This window comes from Molothrus aeneus, chromosome 20 (assembly GCF_037042795.1).
Source record: "Molothrus aeneus isolate 106 chromosome 20, BPBGC_Maene_1.0, whole genome shotgun sequence".
Taxonomy (NCBI): Eukaryota; Metazoa; Chordata; class Aves; order Passeriformes; family Icteridae; genus Molothrus; species Molothrus aeneus.
The window spans coordinates 1,472,158-1,496,285 of record NC_089665.1 but is presented as its reverse complement, the minus strand read 5'-3'; the positions used below and the strand labels follow the sequence as shown (position 1 = coordinate 1,496,285).

General features: G+C 49.8%; 1 protein-coding gene across 2 annotated transcripts in view; it reads left to right on the top strand.

The window, feature by feature from the left end:
• The window catches only part of AUTS2 (activator of transcription and developmental regulator AUTS2), an 805,862-nt gene that overhangs the window by 759,003 nt on the left and 22,731 nt on the right, over nt 1–24,128 (top strand). The window contains exons 7-10 of one of the 2 annotated variants that reach the window (XM_066563240.1): nt 18,531–19,038; nt 20,413–20,666; nt 22,089–22,309; nt 22,745–22,789. In XM_066563240.1, the coding sequence (XP_066419337.1) occupies nt 18,531–19,038; nt 20,413–20,666; nt 22,089–22,309; nt 22,745–22,789 (1,028 nt within the window). Of the gene's footprint in view, nt 1–18,530; nt 19,039–20,412; nt 20,667–22,088; nt 22,331–22,744; nt 22,790–24,128 lie in introns of both variants that reach the window. The other variant, XM_066563239.1, reaches the window with a different exon arrangement.

Genomic DNA, 24,128 nt, shown 5'->3' with positions numbered 1-24,128 from the left:
TGAACACTTGGAATGGTGAAGGCTCAGGATGGGAAGTGGACCCTGTCCTCACACTGTGGTGTGTGAGAGGGGATGTTTTAAAGTAATTTTTCATTTTTTAGTGATTGGACACAATGATCTTAGAGGTCTTTTCCACCCTTAGTGATTCTCTGATTCTGTGATTCAAAGGTGGTGTGCCAGGAGCTTGGATAGACACGGAGCTGAGCATTTATTATCCTTAAGTATCTCCTGGTATTTTTTAAAGCTGATGTCTCCTAGCTGCAGCAGCTGCTTCAAATCCAGCTGTGGGTATGGTGCCTCTGCAGTTTCAAACAGGGGAATGAAAAAACCCTGCAGAGATTCAGCTCCTGATGGTGGCACTGACACACATTTACACCATCCATTCACCAGGGCACAGCTACTTCATCTCTTCCTTTTGTGAGCTGATGGTTCCTTAAGCAGATTAAAGTTCATTCACAATATTATTGCATATGGTTTGGAAGAGAGATTTTTTACTGTGAAAACCTGTAAAATGCAGAGATAATGTTACCTTGCTAAGTGTGTGGCCCTGGAAGGAGCTGCTGCCTCACGGTTCCATCTCCTGCATCATTAGCAGAGCTCAACAGCAGCTCTTGTCTGCTCTTAGAGAGGCCCTTACCACTGCTAAGAGAAGCTGAATTACCATGGAGTGGTAATAAGATGCAGCTTTACCGCCTTTCATGATTTTATCTGAAGTCTCATCATCTTTTTTTTTTGTTGTTATCTTAGATCCTTAAGTAATACCATTATGTGAAAGGCATTCTCTTTCATGAGGCTAAAAACTGCAATGCAAATAAAGCAAGCCTTGAATATACATCCTCTGGTTTTTGAAGCAGGTTCCTAAGAGGGGGCATTGACTTGTGGTAGGTTTTACACTTGAGACTGAAAACACTACAAAGTTTTGTTAAGCTGTAAGAGCAGTGAAGGATCTCCTCATTGTGACCTTCTGGTGTCTGAAGGGAGCCAGCAAGAAAGATGGAGAGAGTTTATTTACAAGGACAAAGGGAAATGGCTTCAAATGGACAGAGAATAGGTTTAGGTTGGATATAGGAATAAAGTCTTCCCTGTGAGGGTGGGCAGGCCCTGGCACAGGGTGCCCAGAGCAGCTGGGGCTGCCCCTGGATCCCTGGCAGTGCCCAAGGCCAGGCTGGACAGGGCTTGGAGCAGCCTGGGACAGTGGGAGGTGTCCCTGCCATGGCAGGTTGAGATAAGATGGTCTTTGAGGTCCCTTCCAAGCCAAACCATCTGGGATTCTGTGATCTCACCTAGGCAGAGATTTACCCCTTGTGCATATTTGGCATTAGTTAAGTGAAGTCCTTGTGCCATCCTCTGTGTCCTGTCCCTGTGTCCCACATCTGGGACTGTGCCTGTGTTGCTGCTGTGGCCACAGCTGATCTGTTCCTTCTCCCAAGGCCTGGTGACTCCTGGGATCCCTCAGCAGTGTCACCCAGGGGCTGACAGAGGCAGACACTCCATGTCTCTGGCAGGGAAACATTTCCAGACAGTGCTGGGAATCTCAGGGTGCTGCCCATGCTCTGACAGGCTCTGGGAGTGTTTTCTTGGGCTGGGTGTCAGTGCTTGGTCCTGGAGAGGGAGGGGGGGGATCTCCCCTGATCCCAGCAGGGCAGCAGGATTGCAGTGCTCCCTCCCAGGGCTCAGCAGCTCTCCCTCCCTGCTCCCAGCCTGTGCAGAGCCACCCCAAAGTGCAGCCAGGGGCAGGGACTGCTCATCCCTGCCCTTTGTCCCCCACGGTGAATGGGGGGATTATCCATTGCAGCAGCTGCTTGGGGAAGAAAGAATGCTGGGATGAAGTAATCAAATCCTGCCAGGGATTGCACCACGTTGGGAGGAAATCTACTGAATAAACATAGTGGAAGATTTTCATAGGACTGTTGTGCAGAACCCCCTGCACCTTCCCCCTCCACACCCGCAGTGATGCTGCCAGGAACAACTGCAGCTGCTCCCACTGATGTTCAGTGTGAGCTCTATCTCCTGGTAAATCTGGAGTAACCACACAAATCATTCCCTTGAAGGTTTTGGATGCTTTGGCAGCTGAGTTGGCAGTGTTGAGATAAAAGGGCTGCCTGGAGCACCCTGTGTTATCAGAGCATCCCTGTGAAATGCTTCCACTTGTTTCAGGGAATCTTAGCAGCTCCTTGCCTTTGAACAAGAACAATTCTTTTGTTCTTTATGGTTTCTTTAGGTAATTTTGGGTTCCAGCATAACTGCTCCCATCCAATGTCTTCTGGGCAGAGGTGGTTATAAAATTGTGGTGGAGCAAATTGGCTTGTAGCTGTTAGAAAGATTTGGCTCTATGGATCTGATCTGGGATGCAGCAAGATCCCAGAGAATGCTGCTGTTCCTCATCAGGAGTCTGTCGGCAGGGAGATGACAAACTCAATTACAAAAGCACAATTATCTGGGTTATTCAAGATGAGAAAAACCAGCCCTGAGCATCAGGTGAGATGTCCAGGCCACTGACAGCCCCAGCAGCAGCAGAGGAGGTTCTGTGTTAGCATAGGGAGAGTGAACTATCCATAAACAGCCCAGCCTCTAAATGCACTGGGATGATTCAGGGCAGTGACCTGTGGACAGCTCTCTAGATATTTTAGTTCACTGCACCAAAACTGTCCAAATAGATGTAAATAATTAAAGGTTGAATAAATCTTAGAGCCTGGGATAGAAACTAGAGCTGCTCAGAGCAGCTGCTCAAGCTCTGAGGAGCAGCCTTTGCTCCTTGGGCTCCATCCCCTAAAAGCAGCTGAAATCAGGGTTTGGGGGTGCCCAGGGGGTGCTCACACCTGGGAAAGGGCACAGTGCGAGAACTGGGCTGGGATTGCCTTGGAAGAAATGGTGAGGACATCAGAGGGACAAAGATTAATGCTAGAAATACCTGCTGAAGTAATCACAGAGTGAGTGCCCAGAGCAGCTGGGGCTGCCCCTGCATCCCTGGCAGTGCCCAAGGCCAGGCTGGACAGGGCTGGGAGCAGCCTGGGACAGTGGGAGGTGTCCCTGCCATGGCAGGGGTGGCACTGGATGGGCTTTGAGATCCCTTCCAGCCCAACCCACTCTGTGGTTCTGTGATCTTCTCCCCATGCATAGCTCTGTGGCCCAGTCTTGATTTTGCTGTGCTCTGTCTCTCTGGAACACCATAATAACCCGATTTCCAAGCACTTTATTTTTTTTCCTGAGGTTTTTTTTTTTTTTGTGCAACAAAGATAGGCTTTTGGTCTGTACTTTGCAGAACCATTTAATGTTGTTTGTTTTTAATCTGTTGTGTGATTAAAATAGATTAATGTTGTAGTAACATAAAAACCCTCAGGGGGTTTTTTTCTCTTTGTAAATATTCTCTAGGATCTCTTCTGTCTTCTAAACTGTGTGTAGGGAGAGTGTTTAATGGGACCTGGGGAGAAAAGAGACACATCTTAAACTTAATATAAGAATTTAATTTTTAATAAGTTTCATTTGGGGTTAGAGTATTCATATTGGAGTGGAAATTAAAGTGTCTAAATGCTTTGTGTGTAAGCTGTTGGAAGATCTTTAAAGAGACATTCAGGGGAAAATCTTCCTTTCCTTCTTTATCTGATCTTAAAAATACAAAATTAGAGGAGCCAGTGCTTGATGTCATGCACTGATATTTAACCTGGTTTTGCTTTGAGCTGTCTTTAGGTGATACAGAAGGGTTTGTGTGCACGGCGTGGCGTGTCCTGCCCTCTCCAGCAGATCCTGCTGCTCCTGTGACCCAGGGATGGGGCTCTGCAGGGCTGTGCTGCCCACAGGGACCTGGACAGGAGTCGAGAGCCTTGCAGTGTTCCTGGCTGTGTGGAGCAGAGGAGAGGTGAACCAGGCTGGATGTGCCACTGCGGGTTTTACCAGGGTCCAGCAAAGGGCCTGTGATCTCTCCAGGCTTGTGGGTGAAAAGAAGATCAGTCACTTCATAAATGTGCTCCAGTCTTTGGCTGGGAGCAACACTTTGCTGTTTTATTCAAGCTTAGGGAGATTTTTGCTTTGTGTTTGGTGAGAGCAGCTCTGATGCTGGCAGCCTGGAGAGGAGGGGGGAGCTGGGCTGCAGGCAGCTCCTGCTGTGCTTTGGGCTCTGCCAGGCCAGAGTCACACCTGAGGGGAGCCACCACCTCTCCAGCCAGCACACTGCACGTTTGGCTGCCACCTGCAGAGGCCATGGTTTGGGATGAGAGGTGTTTGCTGCATCTCTCCCCTCTGTGGGGCTGTCCCTGGTGGCCACGGGCTGCTGCAGAGGCCCCAGCACGGTCACTGTGGGTGGGTCCATTACCCCGAGCTCCTGGGGCTAAATCACAAGCTGAGCTGATTTCTCTGCAGCTGGTAACTTGCACAAGTGTGTCACCAGTCCTTCTAGAGTAGGGGATGTCACTCAGCAAGCTCCAGCTGCAGCCACCAGCCCTGCTGCAGGCACATCCCCAGCCAGGCATTAGTTTAACACCCCGGATTTATCTTGGCATTGTGGGCTCTTTCTGTCTTCATGGGGAGGCATCAGGATTTCCTCAGGCTCTTTGTAGGATTAAGACCTTCCCATGGCATCGTGACAAGGAGGAAATTTAAGGAACAAGAGTGTTTAACTTAGAGCTAATCTGGTCCTTGTGAAGGAGGGGGATTAGACTGGTAAATTCCCCTGCTGGGCAGGTTTGTGCCATGGTGGCACCAGGGGAAAAAACCTCTGTGGAAAAGGAGCTCCAGCCTGATAGTGTGGGGAGCTGGGAGGAGGAAAGAGAGGGATTTTGAGTCCAGGAATGAGCTGTGAAATGGCCATAGAGCTGTTCTGTCCTTAAGGAAGAAGGGAGGGAATGGATGGAGTCCCGTGGGAGAGGAGGGGGCACGCACTGGGCTTTCCTGGAGTCACTTCTGAGTCCCCAGCACTGAGCAGTGCCAGCAGAGTCCTTCCCCACAGGGAGCCAGGCTGGATGTCAGAGTCCTTCCCCACAGGGAGCCAGGCTGGATGTCAGAGTCCTTCCCCACAGGGAGCCACAGGAGGGCTGCCGAGGAACTGGGGACAAGGCATGGAGGGACAGGACACAGGGAATGGCTCCCACTGCCAGAGGGCAGGGATGGATGGGATATTGGGAATCAGGAATTGTTCCCTGGCAGGGTGGGCAGGCCCTGGCACAGGGTGCCCAGAGCAGCTGGGGCTGCCCCTGGATCCCTGGCAGTGCCCAAGGCCAGGCTGGACAGGGCTGGGAGCAGCCTGGGACAGTGGGAGGTGTCCCTGCCATGTCAGGGGTGGCACTGGATGGGCTTTGAGATCCCTTCCAACCCAAACCATTGCATGATTCTGTGATCTCCTCCTGTACTTAAGTCCTGGGCCACAGAGTTTTATGTCTCCTAAACCCTTCTGTTTATCTCAGAACTCACTTTGTATCTAGGGTTCGTTTTTCAGCCTTGCTTGAAGAGGAGTAGCTTAGAGAAAACACTTCAAGTGTTCATGGTGGCACCACCTCACCCCTCCTGAGGGAAACCTGTTAAACGTTTTCAGCAGTTTCCAGTAAAACTGGTGGTAGCTGGTAAATGTTAAACAAGAATTTTCTTTCCCCTTGGAGTCAGAAACAAACTTTAGGAAGCTGGAAGTGAGTGCTGGAGAGCTTCCAGCACAATGTCAGGCTCGGCATCTCCCAGGAGCAGGAGGGGTTGGATCCCTCCAGACGCGGAGGGTGAGGAGCAAGTGTGAGTCCTGACCTGCAGCCTGAACCATTTGCTTCTGCTGCCCTCCCTCCTTCCCCCAGAATCAATTTGACAGCCTTGTCTTGATGATAATTAAAATGAATCCTCCCCAAAGGGGCAGTGGCCACAGTTGTGTACTCGTGCACAAGTGTGCAAGTGAGTGCACACACCTGTGGGATAAATGTGTGTCTCATACTGGGTTGATCTGTTGAATGGAGCCACAATAGTTTCCTATGGGCCTATGTGATTCTCTGTGTATTTTCTCTGTATTTATATTGATTTTTGTGTATTTGTATTGATTTTCTGTGTATTTATATTGATTTTCTGTGCATTTGCTTTGTTGCACTAGAGATCAGTACAGTTTCAGCCTTCTGCATGTTGTGGAAGGATTATACATGATTTGATGTATCAGTGGTTGTCAGGGCCCCATGGCAAAGCAGGTACATGAGCTCAGGACATGATTATTGAATGCTCATGGCTGTCAGCTGCACAGGAAAGGGAAAAAACCCAGCAAGGTACTTCTCAAACATCTCAAACACAACAGGGAGTAGTACCAGGAAAGAATATATTTTACCTTACATTTACTTACTCAAATGCTTGCTTTGAACCACAGTGAGGAGTTCTGGCATCCTGCCAAGCTTGAATTTGACCTTTTTTAAAAATCCTTATTATTATTCTCATGAAACGAATACAGAGCGGCCTTAAGCAAGAGCTGATTCTTGTTTTACACCAGCCCCTGCCCTGGAAAGCTCATCATCTAAATCCTAGCAAAGGAAACAGGACCAAGCACTGACCTAACTGCATCTTGAGGGAGCTGGAGCAGAACTTTAATCTTCTAGTCTAGTGCACTGTCCCTGAATCACGGTGATTTTCCATAGTTCGCATCATTTTCTCTCTATATTTGAAGATGTTGCAAGATGAGTTTGCCCAACACATCCTCGAGGGTTATTGCTAAAAGCTCCTCGTAGCCTTGCAAGAAGGATGTGCTTGGGCATATCTATTACCTATTAAACCTGGTGAAATAGTGCAGCTTTCCCATGTCATAACAAATCACACCCGTGCCAAAATAGCTGCAAACATTCTCTAGGACTTAATGAGCTCCTGCTGCTTCACAGTGGTCCAAACAAGTTGTTATTGTGGCTGTTAGAGAGTGCAGAATTATATTATTGAAGCAGCCTCATAAAAAGACGAGATGGGTGTCAGGGAAGGCAGTCCCACACGCAGGGAGGTGTGGGGGGCACACAAAGGCACTTCTTCCCCATGGTAATGCAGTTTATAGATGTGTAATCTTCTGTAATTCTGGTATGATTAAACAGAAGATGTCTTTCTTCCTGAAGTTTCTTCTAGCTGTAAGAGAGGACAAAATAGAGAGAGGGAAATACTTCATATTTCTATTATGCATAAAGCAGCCCTGGATCCCAAAATGAAGCAAAAGAGGGAATTTGAGGAGCTAAAGTCCACCCTGACTTTCAAGAGCTTCTCTCAAAGAAGCTTCCACACACTGTCATAAAAATGTCAGTGTGAAATATCTGAGCAAGAGCAAATTGAACAATCTGGTGATGCTAGTGCCTTCATCTGGAGTCTCATGCCTGCAAGGGTGTGCAAAAGTCAATAAGTGGAATTGGAGGTTATTGATTATTTCACTGGGCTGCTGTTGAAACATCATATGTGCTTGATTTGGTCTTCAAGCACCCGGTAAACACTTGGGTTTAGTTTTACCTCCCTTTGAGAAAAGAATTGAAAATACTATAAAACTGAAAGTGTCTGCAGTTTTTTCCCCAATTTTGAAGTATTTGTCTTAAACTTAAATAAATGTTATTTGTCAAGGTTCCCCTCATTCCAAGATGGAGATTTCATGCCACAGGTGGGGGCTATGCATAATTTCTAAGGGATTGAACTTTCTGTTGGACACTGCCACCTGCAGCCCCATGGATTTTAGGATGTCTGCATTAGATGTCTCCTCCTGCCTCTGCTTCTTGGAAACCAAAACTATTTCAGAAATGGCCTTTTTACTTTTAAGCTGAAAGAGAGTAGGTTTAGGTGGGATATTGGATAGGAATTGTTCCCTGTGAGGGTGGCGCCCAAGGCCAGGCTGGACAGGGCTGGGAGCAGCAGGGACAGTGGGAGGTGTCCCTGCCATGGCAGGGGTGGAATGGCTGCAAGGTTCTTCCAAGCCAACCCATTCTATGGTTCTGTGACCCAAAGTGCTGTAGCCCTGGGGAAGGAGTCAGGCTGTCCCTGGGAGTGTGGGGGGACAGAAGCAGCTGCCTTTGCTCCAGCTCTGCAAAACCACCCCTGTGCCCTGATGGGCCTGGGAGCTCAGCACAAGCTGCAGTGCTCCCATGGAGGGATGTGTGCCCTGATGAACGGTCTAGGAGAGGATCAACAGAGAGGGGAAAAATAAAATGAGATGTGAGTTGTTCAGCTGTTGAGGTGAAAATGAAAGTTGAGCATTAAAACCTTTGTTGACAGGTTACCTGTGCTGGGTGGGAGAGGTTGGGATATTGCATTCCAGGCCAACTCTGCAGAGCATGGATCCAGAGGAGGGGCTGTGGAATGGCTGGGAGATTTTCTCCTTCCCTCTCCACACCAGTCACCCAGACACAGTGGGAATTCCTGGTGGGCAGTTTTGCAGCCTTCAGGCTGCTCATTCCTTGCTGGAAGGGCTGAGGGAGCTGGGGCTGCTCAGCCTGGAGAGGAGCCCCAGCTGAGAGGGGCCCTCAGCCCTGGGTGTCCCTGTGTGCAGGGAGGGGCAGAGCAGGGCCCGGGCTCGGCTCCAGGCCCAGCAGTGGCACCAGAGCCACGGGCAGGGCCTGAGCCCAGAGCTGCCCCTGCCCAGGAGGCACAACTTCTGCCCTGGGCAGTGCCCAGCCCTGAGCAGGCTGCCCAGGGAGGGGCTGGAGTCTCCCTCAGCGGGGATCCTGCAGAGCCCTGTGCACACAATGCTGTGCCCTGTGCTCTGGGATGGCCCTGCCTGAGCAGGGAGGTGCCACCAGGGACCCTCTGGGCCCCCTCCCAGCCTGGCCCAGCCTGGGGTTCTGGCACAGTTGGCACAATGTGCTGGCCTGGGGAGAGTGTCCACCACCACCCCCAGCTGCAGGACACTCAGTGCCCCAGTCTGGCTGCCAGGGGCTGTAGCAGCAGCCAGCAGGGAGGTTTGGGGGCACCTTTGGTGCCCTGACTGGAAGATCCCGAGCAGGTTCCATCCCCAAGGCCTGGCAGTGCCACTGCACCAGCTGGTGCCTCTGAGCCCAGGTGTCTGTGTCACATTAATCCCCAGATCAAACAATCAGCTGCTGCCTAATCAGGAGGTGACTCCCTTCACATCCAGTTAAATATGTGCATAACTTGAGGGAGGTCTGACACTGAGCCCTGGTGGTTTAGGACCTGCAGTGGGTGCTGCTGTGCAGGGTGAGGGACAGGAGCAGCTCTCCAGGCATTCCTTCCAGCAGCAGCACTGTTGGAAGCCAGTTTTGCCAGGTCAGGCAAAGGGTGATTTTAGAAAAGGGGGAATGAAGAGGGAAGAGATTACTTTGAATTCCATCTGTTTCCCCAGAGCAGCTTATAAAACAGCCCCACATCAGGGCAGGGCCAAGGGCTGGGGCCTCAAGCACTGGTCCACAGCACCACTGTTCAACAGGTTCTTTAAATTTTTCATGTAAAAGAAATTTTATGAAGTTAATTTGAAATATTCTGGCAATTTTTTTTGTGTGGGAATAAGGAAATGGGTTCTCATCTCCCTGCCTCACATGCTCCAAGGAAGGTTCAGGTTGGATAGTAGGAAAAAATTTCTTCACTGGAAGAGTGGTTAAACACTGGCAGAGGCTGCCCAGGGCAGGGTGAAGTCCCCATCCCTGGAAGGGTTCAAAAGACAAGAGGATTCAGCACTTTGTGGTGTGGTTTAGTGTGCGTGGGGGTCAGAGGTTGGATTTGATGATCTCTGGAGGCATTTTCCAACTTTAATGGTTCAGTGATTCTATAAAAGGAAGAAAAGGAAATTGTAAGTTGAGTTGTAGAGCTCCCTGGTGGAAGGTAATGTTAAGGTAGAGAGTTTAGGAGGGTTCAGAGGATTATTAGATGTTTACAGAAATAATAAAAAAGTTATCACATTTCTGCCAGGTGGGATATCAGTTTGCCAGAGGAAGAAGCCCTCAAGGTTCCTCATGTGAACCAGCCTCGTGGTGGGAGGCCTTGGAGAGGTTTCCTTGTGTGTGGGCTGGGGCTGAGTGAGAGGCTCCTGTTGTCTCACTGCATCTGCAGCTGGCAGGAATGAGGAGCAAATCCCAGATGGAATGAACCACTGATGCTCTGCACCACTTGTGAGCTCTGGTTTCTGCTAAAGTACGGTGGGTTTGCTGTACTGACACTCACTGCCTTCTGCAGAGAGAACAGGAGCATGAAGCACTGCTGGTGAACAGTACAAATTGTTAATAAAGAGCCTTTGCTCTCAGTGCTGGGAAGCAGCTGCTGCCAGCGTGGGGCTGGCAGGGTGAGCACCCCAGTTCCTTCCCAGTGCTGAGGGTGCAGTGGGGCCCTGGGGCTGGGCAGGGGAGAGCCACACACCCCAAATGTCCCAGCTGACAGCTGAGCAAACTTCAGAGCTCCCAGCTGAGGGTGGTGATATTGGCTCTGAGGATTAGCACAGCAGGTAGCTATGCTGGCACAGGACAGGGTTGGGCTGAGGGATAAGTACACATTCTTTTATTATTGCAGCTAATGGGAATCTGCCAGCCTTTGAGGCACAGAAAGGCTCACTGGCCACCTGTGAGCTAATCACAAAGATTTGCCTCATTCTGTATTTCAGCTCACTTGGAGCCTGTAATCTAATTTCCAGACAGAGATGAGAAGAGTGAACAATTCATTTTCTGCTTTACATGGCTGTGCTGGTAAACTTTTAATCCTTTTAGAATTACAGTTCCCTGTCACATGGAGGCAACACCACACAGTCCTGCTCATGAGGCTGGAGGCTTTGGATTCGCCATTGCTGGATAATAATTAGCCTCAGCAGCAAGGCACAACATGAATCAAAATTAAAGTGAGGAGCACAGGGCATTTTTCAAATGCTATTATGAATCATACACAGGCTAATGATTCCAGTTTGGATAGAAAATCCCCACGTTTGGGGTCATCCTCAGCCTCAGATATCACACCCCGATGTGGGTGTCCTCTTGCATGTGGGACACTGCTGTGCCAGTCCTGTGTCCTGCCAGCTCATTAACCACATCCCAGGGACAGTGTGGGGCACATCTGACTTTAGTCTTCATTGCTTGCCACTTATTGTGGCTGTTCAGGTTAGGAGTGAGGCTGTGGGCTGAACTGAGCTGGAGGTGCTGTGTTGGCTGTGAGCACAGTGCTCATTCCTGCTGCTGTGTTCAGGATGTGCTCAGCCTCCCAGACAGCTCCTCCTTCATAACAAAACCACCCTGCCCTGCTGCTCTGCTGTGTTCACTCTGGACAGGTCAGCTGGTGTGTCCTGAAGGTGAGCCCTGCTCGTGGTGATGTGCAAAGGCACTTGGACAGGGTGTTTTTAGTGATCTGTGTGGGCAGGGCACAGAGGATCCACGACTCTGGGGTCAAACACCTCAGTTGGACCTGCCCTGAAGATGTCTGCCTCAGGAGTGAAGAGTGGCTCACAGGGACCATCACACTGACTTTGTACCTTTGCTTGAATTTTGCTTTCAAACAATTTGCAAAGAGCTGGGTGTTAGTGGACACATATAATTAACACATTTAATGTGACAATTTGTTTACCAGAAACAATAAAATCTCATTTCTGCACTTGTTCATACAGCCCAGACCGGAAGAATCCTTTCTGGGCAGTTGGAGCAGAGGGTTGGGTAAGCCCTGGCACAGCTGCCCAGGGCAGTGGTGGGGTCACCAGCCCTGGAGGGAGTTAAAAGGTGTCCAGATCTGGCATGTGGGGACATGGGTTAGTGGTAGCCTTGGCAGGGCTGGACTCAATGATCTTAGAGAGCTTTTCTAACCCTGATGACTCCCTAATTCTCTAACATCAACCCTAATTCTTTAACATCAGTCTTTTTCTCTGCAGCATTGGAAACTCAAGGAAAATAGTGCCAAGCATGAGAACAGTGTAAAGTGACCCTGGTGGGGGAGCTGGGATGTGGAAGCTCAGCAAAGTTTCCTTGAGCTGAAATAGTTGTAATTGAAAATGGGAATTCTCATGGTGCTGAGCTCCATCTTAGTGTTAGCAAGTGGTTTTGATCTCTCTGCTTATATTGGCATCATGCCTTTAAAATCAGAAATTCTTTGGCTGTAAAGAACAAATTCACAGAGGAGCCAGGGCTGTGTGGCTGGTGAGCTGGGGGTGTGGCACCTCTCAGGGGGAATAGATGTGTTATTTTGCTGTATAAACATAACACACACATCCTTGGGGTCCTTGGTGTATTCAGTGAGCTGTCAGGTTACATTTGATCAGTGTTCACAGGGTTATACCTTTCAGGCTGCTTTTGAAAGCTGGTTTTGTTCAAGCTCATTCAAGTAATCCTGTCACACACAAGTGGGATGAGCAGATGTCATGGGCATTTCAGGAAATATTGTGGATCTGTAGCCAAGGCAAATCAATAAGTAGGAGAGGCTATTGATAAACTCAAGATATTTTTCTCTCCTTGTCCTCTGATGAGGTTAACCCTGTGCTGAGGTGATGTCCCTATTGATAATTGGAGAAAATGATCCAGCCTTGCCGTGTTTTCTGGTTTTAATTGATTATTGTCTTGTACTGTCACCTCATTTACTCTGGGCAGGTTTGAAGTGTGCTCCCACCCTTGTGCTATGCCCATGAGGGGTCACAGGGTGTTCTTGTGACAGCCAAAAGAGGAGAGAGGAAGGCAGAGAGGGGCTTTGGAGAAAGGGATGGAGAGACAGGACGCAGGGAATGGCTTCCCACTGCCAAAGGGCAGGGATGGATGGGATATTAGGGAGAAATTCCTCCCTGGGAGGGTGGGCAGGCCCTGGCACAGGGTGCCCAGAGCAGCTGGGGCTGCCCCTGCATCCCTGGCAGTGCCCAAGGCCAGGCTGGACAGGGCTGGGAGCAGCCTGGGACAGTGGGAGGTGTCCCTGCCATGGCAGGGGTGGCACTGGATGGGCTTTGAGGTCCCTCCCAACTCAACCCATTCTGGGATTCTATAACTCTTGAGATTTAGGTGCATAAAAAGCCTCTGGTTTTTTCCACAATTCCAGAGAATCCTGGCAGAAAGTCCCAGGTGTTTGGGTCTAAAGCAGTTTTGAGCAGAGATCAGGAGCAGAGCTCATGGTTTGGCAGGTGAGATTTCTATCCTGGCTCCAAGGTTTGTGCAGCACTTTGGGAAAAGCCTTGTGCTGGTGCTGGAGGGGTGGGAAGCACAGCCTGGCCCCACAAGGGATTTCTGTGTTTCTGGGTGTGTTTTAAAAGGATTGCCATGACAAAACCTGAATGTCTTTGATTAAAATGCAGAATTGAAACAGGAAGGTGAAACTCTTTGATCACAAACCCATTATTAGTAAAGAATATTCCCCAGTGACTTTGTCAGCATCACTTCCCACCTGGGAAGTTTTCCAGCCCCTTTGGGAGCCCCTTCAGTCATCCCTCAGGACCAGGCTGTAGAACACTTTGGGGCTGTGTAGTTAATAATGTCATTTATTGATTCCCAGCTGGATGGGTTAGGAAGTCAAGAGATTTTATTGGAAATAAACCTTTGGCTGTGTGTGTTGAAGCAGGATTGAGTTCTTGCAGGGTCTGTGAGTGTGTTACACCTGTCTGCAGTTCCTTCTTATTTACTAAAGTGCCAGGATTCCTGACAGACAGGTGCTTGGATATTCCCTTTCCTTCCCTCTAGAAAGCTTTACCCCATTCCTTTGTACTAAATCAAGAGGTGCTTTAAAAAAATGAAATAAGTGCTGTCATATGCTCCCAGTGTACAGCTATAGGAGTTACATTTATGGAGAGTGTTCTCTTTAACAGCTGGATGAAATAAATGGTTTAATGTGCAGCACTGGAGAACTCTGCACTCTCACATCAAGGCCAGAAGCAGCTCAATGACTGAAGAATTGTCAGCATCTTGTGCAATCCCACTAAGTGCTTCTTTTCATTGATCTGCAACTTCACTGTTGACAATTAAATCCCTTTCAGTGCAGAGGATAAACATTTTTAACAGGAGGTAGCAAAATCTTTTGTCCTGAATGATTTTCTTCTCTGTTTTATAATTAAGTACAAAGTGTGTCACCAGCCTTGCTGTTCACTTGTGCTAAATACCTGCTCACTGTGGAGTAATTGCTATCAGCAGATGACAGAGCTGCAAGGAGCTGTGCTTTCGAAGGCATGTTCTTCATTTGCATAATCAAATGCTTTGTTAGTGTCCTTGGAAATTAGGATGAAAGATGACTGTGTGCTAAAAATGAGAAATTGTTTTTAGCAAATTATGTGTATCCAGTACAGCAGCTGAGCTGCTCTGGGGCCTGTTTGATGTGTGTTGGCTGCTGCAGCCACAGCCTCCTCCCTCTGGCAGGAACAGCTCCTGGCACCTGCCTTCCCCATGCAGATACTGCACTGACCAACGTCTCATCAATATGAAATGGACAATCAGCGCTGCAATCTAATTAATTATTTCAAGCCTTGTAAAGTGCTTGTAAAGAGCTGGTGGGCTGTGGGGCAGATGCATTCCAGGACTCCAGAGATGTCCTGGGGGTTTGTACCAACTCCCCACTTGTCCATGGTAAAGCTGGAGAAAATGGGTTTGAAAAATCTGGGTTTTTAACTTGCATTAAGAAGTCTGGACAAAATTTGAGTTAGGCAGATACAGTTTTGTCCAGAGTTCAACTTACCAAAGCAGTGAAAGAAAATGAATACTATTTTAAAATTAAATGATGGAATAGAATATTTATTTGGTAGGCTGAGTGCTCAGTCCCAAATATAATGCTGCAGAACACTGAAAACTCCTAGAATTCTCCCACTTGTGCAGTAAGGACATTGAACCTAATCCTAAACTTTCCTCTCAGGAAAGTGGAAAATTTAGTGCTGGTTCTGAGTTGATCTCTGAAGTTGCCAGAGGCCAGGCGTGGAGGCTGAATCTGGATGCAGGCAGGAGGAGCAGTGACAGAGTATGGCACAGCCTCCTTTCTGGATGGCATCCAGACCTGGCTGTCTCACACCTGGACACAGAAAAGTTGGATGATTTTATGTTTGGGATAAAAGTTTGGCCACTGTGAGTTTGACACGGTCCTGCAGGGGTGTCCCTGAGGGGATTTCATTCCCCAGGCCAGGGATGCCCAGAGCACTCGGGACTGGCCAGGCTGGAGGTGGCCATGGCACACCCTGTGCTGGCTCTTGGCACCTCCTGTGCTCTTTGGTGCTCCTGGACCCATCTGCAAACACCTTGGCCAGGCACAGTGAGGGGGTTCTGCATTGATTCTCTGGGAATGTCACATCTGGCAATTCCAACAGGGCCTTTTTGTCAGTGGAGAGCAGCTGGGCTGTCCCTGTGGCTGTGATGTTCCCAATGGCCACCCCTGGCCAACCTTGGCCTCTTTGGCACCACACGGGTGGGACACAGGAGCCAGAACACAGAGTTTGGGTCAGATTTTAGTGGTTTGCACATTAGAAAGAGAGACAGTGATGGAAAGCTGCATATTGCCTGTATTTATTACACAAATCCATGTCTCCAGAGGGAAGTGTTTGCTGGCCCTCCCAGGTGCAGAGTCTCTCTGGGTCACCTGGGTTACCTACAGGTGTCCCTAGGGTGGCCTTGGCTGCTCCCTGGTGTGATGATAGTCACATACAGAGTAGGGTCATGTGGAGGAGACTGGAGTTCTGTGTGTTTGAGTGAAGAACAGAGGAATTTGAGATTTAAGGTACATCAAAGGGCACAGGAATGGAAGATAGTGAAAGCTGCATTTCCTTTCTGGGAAATGCCAATGTTCCTCAGTCCTCAGCATCAAATTCTGGCTTTATTCCTTTTGTAGTGGAAGACTGGCTGTTGGTGGAAAACCCAACCCAGTGGAAAAAGGGGAGCCTGTGTCAGCATGGAAGTTACATCAGAGTCTGAATCCCAGTGCAGTAATTCCAGTTTATCCAAAGCAGAGTGTAGAGACATCCAGCAAATAAAGTTAGCTTGGTGCTTGCTTAGCTGTTGGGTGGAGATGAATTCCTCTGATGATAAACAGCCTCAGAAAGTTGGGTTTTCAGTGTCATAGTGACATTAAGGGTTTTTTTCCCCAGAGTTTTTGCACTGAGCCAGTCATGGTAGGAAAAGAGCAATCTTGTCTGTGTGACCTTGAAGTGCTGTTGATGAGGACTGGAGCCCTCCTCATGAAACCTGTGATTGGTGGCGTTTATCACTGAGGGGGGATTTCAACTCCCCAAATAGATGCAGTGGGCTGGAGAATTGGTTCTGATTTATCCCTCATGGTTATCAGCAGGCAGGGCTGTGTGTGCTGGGACTCCTGCACAGCTGGGCTGGGCCACAGTGTGGGTGCACTGGTGTGACACAGGGGAGGCAGAACCCACGGGCACAGCTGCTGGGAATAACATTTATATTACTGCAGGCAGCATCTCCCAGGGATAGCACTCAGGGCTGTGCACTGGGGGTGTGAGCAGCAGCAGCAGGGAACACCCAGGAGACAGGGGCATCCCCAGCCCTTTTCTGCTTGGGAGGAGGAGCAGGTCCCAGCACTGAGCTGTGCTGAATAAATGTGACACATGAGAGAGGCTAAAGGAAAGGATTTCATGAATGCACTAAGAGCAAGGTGTTCCCTCTAGGTTTGGAAGTATCACCTCTGCAGGATTTCCAGACCACCTGCTAGAGCCATGCAGTAGGGCATTACTGGTGACAAGCCTGAGTCCTCAAAGCCATTGTGTAAAAAACCCCAATGAACCCAAAAACTTGTAACTCCTACAGCCATAAGGACTGGGAACATAGATCCACCTATTCCTGAACAAAACTGTTGCTCATTTCTCTCCTCCTGGGGGACCTGCCTGGACAAATGTGTGGATCACACTCTAACTTGCAATAATGTTTGATCAAAGAGGATTGATCCAAAGAGTTAATGCAAGCAAAGTTTCCTTTACCTAGAACCTGCAGTTTATTGCAGTGACATAGACCTTGGGCATATGGCAGAGTAATTGTTTTTATCACTCTGGAGTCCCACTCTTCCCCTCATAATCATCCCATCCAAATTGATGGAGGAGCCTCTCTGCCTGTTACAGGTATTCCAGGAGTGAATAAAGAAGGTCCTCATAAAATAAGCCCTCTTTCTTGCTTCCTTTTTCTCCTCTTTACCTCCCTTTTGCCTCCCTTTGTCCCCTTTTCCGCCACCTCCTGTCTACAACCTGTGAAAATCCTCTGCTTTACCAGGCTTTTCACCCTTGCACTGGGCCTGTGAAACACTTAGGGAGCAGGTCCTGGTTTATTTTTGATCTGTTAATGAAATTAAACTCAGCTGATGCCATGCTTGTGACACATGGCTGCCAGGCTGCCTCCAGGGATGTGATGGCTGGCAACATGTGCCCAGGCCGTGGGCTGGCAGAGTTCACTCCCCATCCTTTGAATTTCACTCCTTTATTTCAGGGTTTGCACAAAGGAGCTGTCAACAATTTTCTCTGAATGGATATGCTTTCATTATGCATTTAGTAATTTTATCCCTTAAAAGTGGCACAAGGAGGAGTAAAGTTGTCTTTTCTTAGGGCTATTTAGAACACTGGACACTTTTTAAATTCTAAGCTTGTCCCAAGCCCCTTCAAACCTTGCATGTTTCCTTTGGGCTCTGTTTCTGTAGTTGCTGAAGGTTTAAGTCAGCTGTTCTAAGCTGTGGTGCAATATGGCCCTAAATGGGTTCCTGATCCCCCACCTGCCGCACCTTTCCCAGTCTTGGTCAGCAACATTTCCCTGGATTTGTTCCAAGGGGTGCCATGGATCAGATCCACACTGGCAGAAGGTTTGGGGAGCAGTTCCAATGGGAAATTGCTGTGGAGCCCCAGTCAGCAAAACTTGAATGTACAGATGTTAAAATTATAATTATATTCATTATTATTAAAGAGTTGGGAAATAGAAGTAAGTCACTCCATGATCAGCCAAACTAAAGAAGCCTGGGCTGCTGCTAGTGTGTGTTCTAAAGTTCAGATCTTGTGTCATGGGGAGGGTCTGGAGCCCCAGGAGCAGCTGAGGGAGCTGGGCAGGGGCTCAGCCTGGAGCAAAGGAGGCTCAGGGGGGCCCTTGTGGCTCTGCACAGCTCCTGCCAGGAGGGGACAGCCGGGGGGGTCGGGCTGTGCTCCCAGGGAACAGGGACAGGAGCAGAGGGAACGGCCTCAGGCTGGGCCAGGGGAGCCTCAGGGGGGACATCAGCAGGAATTTCCCCATGGAAAGGGGGGTCAGGCACTGCAGGGGCTGCCCAGGGCAGCAGTTCAGTCAACAACCATGGAAGTGTTCAAAAAACATGTGGATGTGGTACTTGAGGACATGATTTAGTGGTGAACATGGTGAGGGATTGAACTTGGTGGATCTTTTCCAGCTTTCACCATTCAGCCCGGAGCTCCTGTGGTGGTGGCTCCCTCAGAGGGTCAGTTCCCTCAGCTTGTTCCCTCCGTGAGGGATTATGATGAGTAACAACGATGGAGAACAGCAGCGCTAAACAGGGCCTGTCTTCTCTGCCATGTGTTTTATTTGAAGAGAGTTACTGGGACAGGTGGATTTGATTCAGTTTCATGTTCGCCTGGATGGTTCTTGATGGAAACAAAATGGAGCTACCCACTCGGAGTGAGTGGCCCAGCAGTGGCTTTGGGTTGGCCTGTCTGTGTCACGTTTAGCCATTTTCTCTCTCTGTTCTTGTTGCAGATAAAGAGGTGGGAGTTGGTGCACTTGCTGACAATGACGACTCTGGTGCTAGGGGCCCAGCTGTCCCCAAAATATCAGGACTAGAAAGGAGCCAAGAGAAGAGCCAGGACAGCAGCAAAGACCCAATACTTGAGCCTGTGGTGCCTAAAGACCCCCGTCCTCAGGTGACGCCGCCGCCGCTGGAGCCACCTCCCGAGGGCCGCTGCCCCAGCCCCGCGCTCGCCTCACGCCCCGAGGCTCCGGCGCCAGCGCCCGCCCCGGCCGTGCCGGTGCCCCCGGCCCCCGAAGAGCCCGGCCGCCCTCCTGCCGGCCAGCCCTGCGGCCAGCACTCGGGCCAGCCCTCCGGCCAGCCCTCCGGCCCGCCCCCGGCCGGCCCGCACCCGCCGCGGCCGCAGTCGCCGCTGCCCCCGGCGCACTCGGCCCTGCCCGCCGTGCAGCCCCATCCCCAGAGCCTCTCGCAGCCGCTCTCTGCCTACAACAGCAGCAGCTTGAGCCTCAACAGCTTAAGGTAGGTGCACAGAGAGGGGTCTGGGATGCTGGGCTGAGCCTGGAGGGGAATTGGATAAAGAAGGGACAGCACAGCCCATCCCATCGCATCCCTGGGAAGTAAAGGGCACTCGGTGCATTTAACCTCGATTCATGCCCTGAGATGAGCCAGGATCACTCTCTGTGACCTGGTGATCCCATAAACTGGTATTTTAAGTTCATTTGCTTTGGATTTTTTTCTCTGCCATACGTGGGTTTTTGGAGGGAATTCTACACAGTGTATGTAGATCAGGGGAAGAAAAGCCCAGTTCCTGCGCTGGGCTGCTCACTGAAGGCTGACAGTTTTGCCCTCCCATCCCTGTAAATATCTGTTTTCTCCAAGTGCTGCCATGCTTCAGGGCAGGGAGCCCAGGGCAGTCACACACCAGGCACTTCCACCTCCGTGTTTTCCTGCACTCCTGACACCTTGCAGGCTTCAGTGTTTTTCTCTCACCTGTCCACGGTGAGAATCAGCCTCATCTTTTATCTGTGGATAACAGAAATGAGCAGTGAGATTAAACACCATGTGCACAGGAACCCGTGATGTCCCTCGGAGTCAGGGATCTCAGGTTTCCCCTACTCTAAGCTGGGTTGCCGTTCTCCAAATCGAGCTCCCAGCAGGCAGGTGTGACCTTCAAGACCTGGGGAAGTAGCACTGTGGTTGCTTCATGCTTTGACTAAAGACTGGGAGGTGTTTAAGACCTGGATTTATTTTTAACCAAGCTGGTATTACTTGTCTTTAAAAGTCACTGCAATAGAAGCATGTTGTTACTTGAAATAAAGACAAGGAGAATTAAGCCTTCCATGAATGTATTTTAAATACTCATTAGTAGGAAATGAAACCTGAAAAATAGCAGCCAGTGTAATTGCAAATACTTCTTTTGTTGACTCATCTCATTTTATTGTGAGGTAGAGAGGGACATTACCTGTACAATAAGCACAAATCTGTTGTTGCCTTCTCAACTTCATTTAGCATATTCTGCAGTCTTTCGTCTTAGTGATTCGCTTTAAAAAAAATTAATTTTTTATTAATGCAGTGATTTTGAGCTTCAGTTGCCTGAAAACATGAACCAGGAGCAGTCATGTAGAAAGGACCTGATAATTAAGTCATGAATGCACAGGGCTGATTACTCCTTTGTGCTGTTGTGGGACAATACCAACCTCTTGCACAGCTCAGGTGTGTGGGGACCACAGGAAGTAAAAGCTACCAGAGCAGGTGTTGGAGAATGGGTAGCACTGGAAATGGTAGCTGGCGTTTGTAACACTGTGTTTGACATGAGGGGCTGCTGAGGTTGTGTGGTGTGTGTGTGTGTGCTGGGGCTGTTCTGTGCCCTGACAGCTCCTCCTCTCCTTACAGCAGCAGCAGGAGCAGCACCCCCGCCAAGAGCCAGGCGCCTCCCCCGCACATCTCGCACCACCCGTCGGCGTCGCCGTTCCCGCTGTCCCTGGCCAGCCCCAGCCCCCTGCACAGCTTCCCGCCCGCCCTGCAGCCCCCCGCACACCCACACCACCCCAATATGTTTGCCCCTCCCACGGCTCTGCCCCCGCCACCCCCGCTGACCTCAGGGACGCTGCAGGTTCCAGGACACCCGGCTGGGAGCACTTACTCAGGTGAGAGCCGTGAGGGATGCTCAGCTCTGGCTTTGGTCAGAATAACTGGGGTTTGGGCCTTGCGGTGGGGAGAGGCTGTACTGACTGCTGAGCACAGTGATGGCAAAGCCAAGCAGACACCTAGGCACAGCCAGGGACTTTCCCTCTGCCCCAGGAGTGACTGCTTTGGGAAGGCTGTGGTTCTCCCTGGTTTGTTTTGTTCAACCCACAGTGAAATCACAGCTGAGTTCAGGAGGTGCCCACATGGAATCTGTGCCCCCCACAGCAAAGGTCTTCATGCAGTTGTGGTCTGTGCCCAGCAGTTTCCCTGGCTGCTGGGAGGGTCTGTGCTGGCTGAGCTCACAGCAGTTCTGGCCTCAGGTGTGTTCAGAAAGTTTGGGTTGGGGGGACCTTAAAGCCCATCCAGTGCCACTCCTGCCATGGCAGGGACACCTCCCACTGTCCCAGGCTGCTCCCAGCCCTGTCCAGCCTGGCCTTGGGCACTGCCAGGGATGCAGGGGCAGCCCCAGCTGCTCTGGGCACCCTGTGCCAGGGCCTGACCAGGTTACTGAGGGGAAGAAAATGGAGCATTTGTGTAGTGTCATTTTGTGTCCGTGCACCCGGATGCTCCTGTGAGCAGCAGCCACTTTTTTGCTCACTCCAGCTTGCTCGTCCACCCTCACCTATTCAGGACTGTGTCTATGTCCATAAATGCTCAGAGAAATGGGAAAACAGGCTTGGTGAGAGGGGAAATGGAAACTTTGTAATGTCTCAGGCCTTTGGGATCTGAAGGAAGACCTGAGGGGGCTCTCTTACCCTGTCATGATTATCCACAGACAGCAAAGGAAGTGGCACAAGGTCTGGAAAAGCTTGAGGGAGTTGTTTTATTGTTTGTTTTCCCCTGTACTCAGCACTGGTGAGGCCACACCTGCAGTGCTGTGTCCCCCCGATTTAGGAAGGACATGGAGGGGCTGGAGCAAGTCCAGAGAAGGGCAGCAAAGCTGGTGAGGGGTCTGGAGCACAAGTCCTGTGAGGAGGGGCTGAGGGAGCTGGGGTTGTTTATCCTGGAGAGGAGGAGGCTCAGGGCAGACCTCATCACTCTCTACAACTCCCTGTCAGGAGGGTGCAGCCAGGGGGGGTCAGGCTCTGCTCCCAGGGAACAGCAGCAGGATGAGAGCACCCAGCCTTCAGCTGCACCAGGGGAAGTTTAGGCTGGACATTAGAAACAAATTATCCACAGAAGGAGTGCTGGGGAATCAGAATGGGCTGCCCAGGGAGGTGGTGGAGCCACTGTCCCTGGAGATATTTAGGAAAAGACTGGATATGGCTCTCAGTGCCATGGTCTGGATGCCAGGGTGGTGTTAGGTCACAGGTTGAACTTGATGATCTCCAAGGTCATTTCCAAGCCCATGACCTCTGTCCCTCTGTGCTTCTGTGTTTCAGAGCAAGACCTCCTGCGGCAGGAGCTGAACACGCGGTTCCTGGCGTCGCAGAGCGCCGACCGCGGCGCCTCGCTGGGCCCGCCGCCCTACCTGAGGACAGAGTTCCACCAGCACCAGCACCAGCACCAGCACACACACCAACACACCCACCAGCACACCTTCACACCCTTCCCACACGCCATCCCTCCCACTGCCATCATGCCGACGCCAGCACCGCCCATGGTGCGTACCCCAGGCAGAAATGTGAGGATAAGTAGAGCACAACTCTATTCTTTGTTACAAAAGTATTGTGGAGAATTTGCCAGGTTGTGGGGAAGGGCTCCTGTGCTGCCCAGGGGTGTCTGGGCAGGAGAGGCAGGGCTGTCCCTCTGTCACAGTGTGAGGTTCAGGTGCCAGCACAGGACTGAGGGACGAGGCTCTGGCCAGTCCTGCTTGGAGTGTTTGCTCTGGGGCCTCCTCCTTTGTCCTGTCCCAAAAAGATCTTGATTTACTTTGAAGAAAGAAAAAATCCCAAGCAGTTTCATTGGAAATTAATTTTCTGCGTATTTTTTCCTCTCTGTTGGTTGCCAAATAATAGAGAAGTTGTCTTCTATTTTGCCAACAGAATTAAAGCAAGGAAATATAAAGTAACTAGTTTGTGCTTTGATCCCTTTGCAGTTTGACAAATATCCTACAAAAGTTGACCCCTTCTACCGTCACAGTGTGAGTTTTATTGCTCTGTTTCCAACTGACTTCACTGCTTTTCTGTGGTGGGTTGGGATCACCACTCAATCAATGGCACAGTGTCAAATCTCTCCCTAATCATCACTCCAGGATTTACCATTACCGTCCTTGGTTGCTTTGGCTTTTGAAGGCTTGCATTCATGGTGCTTGTTTCTGATAAAGATGCAGTATCAGCTTTTCCAATCAAAAGATCTCTTGCTCACACACCATTTGGGTCCAGGTTTGATGTGAAAAGATGAGACAGAAGGGCTGACTGTTCCATGGAGCAGGAGGGAGCAGTGATTCCATCACAGTGTTTCAGTTGTGCCACGAACCCTTGGGCTGATATTTTTGCTAAGGAACTTAAAATGAACTGACAAACTATCAGACAAATCCTTCAGGGATAGATAATCTAATAGTTTTCCCAATCTATCATATTTTGTTTGATAAAATCTGAAAACCTGTCTTATTATTCAAATTTCAAAGGCTCATCTGATCCGCTGGGCTTATGTTTTGAAAGCTCTGTGTGATGACAGCAACATGAATCCAGCTATGCACTAGATGTGTTTACCTAAGCTACCAAAAATGTTACTTATTGAGATGAACTGATTTTTAAAATTCCAGTTATATGTAAAGCTTCTGCTCCTAAGGGTTGGAATCCACTGATTGGTTTGCTGCTGAACTCTGGGTTGTATTTTCTTCATCCTATTGGCAGAGGCAGGTGTCTGGCAAGAGTTTCTTAATCCAAGAGCAATATTTTGATGAGAGAAGGAGTACTGCATCAGCACTCAGAAATCTGCAGAGCATTTGGCTTTATGTGTTGGTTTTGCTTAGAAGTGGAACTGGGCAAAAAAAACTGGTTAAGATAATGGTGTCTGGATCAAACACAGCCCCCACTCACAGCCTGTCCTGCCCCTGAACAGTCCTGTCCATGTCTGGCACTCGATTTGAGGAGCTGGGACTCAGTGTTTGCAGGCCCACAGCTCCAGGAACACTGGGCAGACATTGCCACCTCCACTCCAAAGGACACTGCTGCTCACCTGCACCAGTGTTCAATTGCACTCTCATTTGCTGAGCTTCACAGGGCTCCAGGAGATTGTCATCAGTGTGGCCTGTGGATCCCAGCAGGAACATGGAATTGGGAGATAGTGCATGGATTTTAGACAAATCAAGCACAGAAGTTGGCAGTGTAGGATAGGAAGCCTTGCAGAAGTCTCCTGCTGTATCTGCTGCTCACATTCAGTCAAATAATCTCAGAAATCTGGGAGTTCCCTGGATTGCAAAGGTGATGGCCTCACCCCTCTAAGGTCAGGAGAGCTCCATGCTGTGCTCCCTTAGC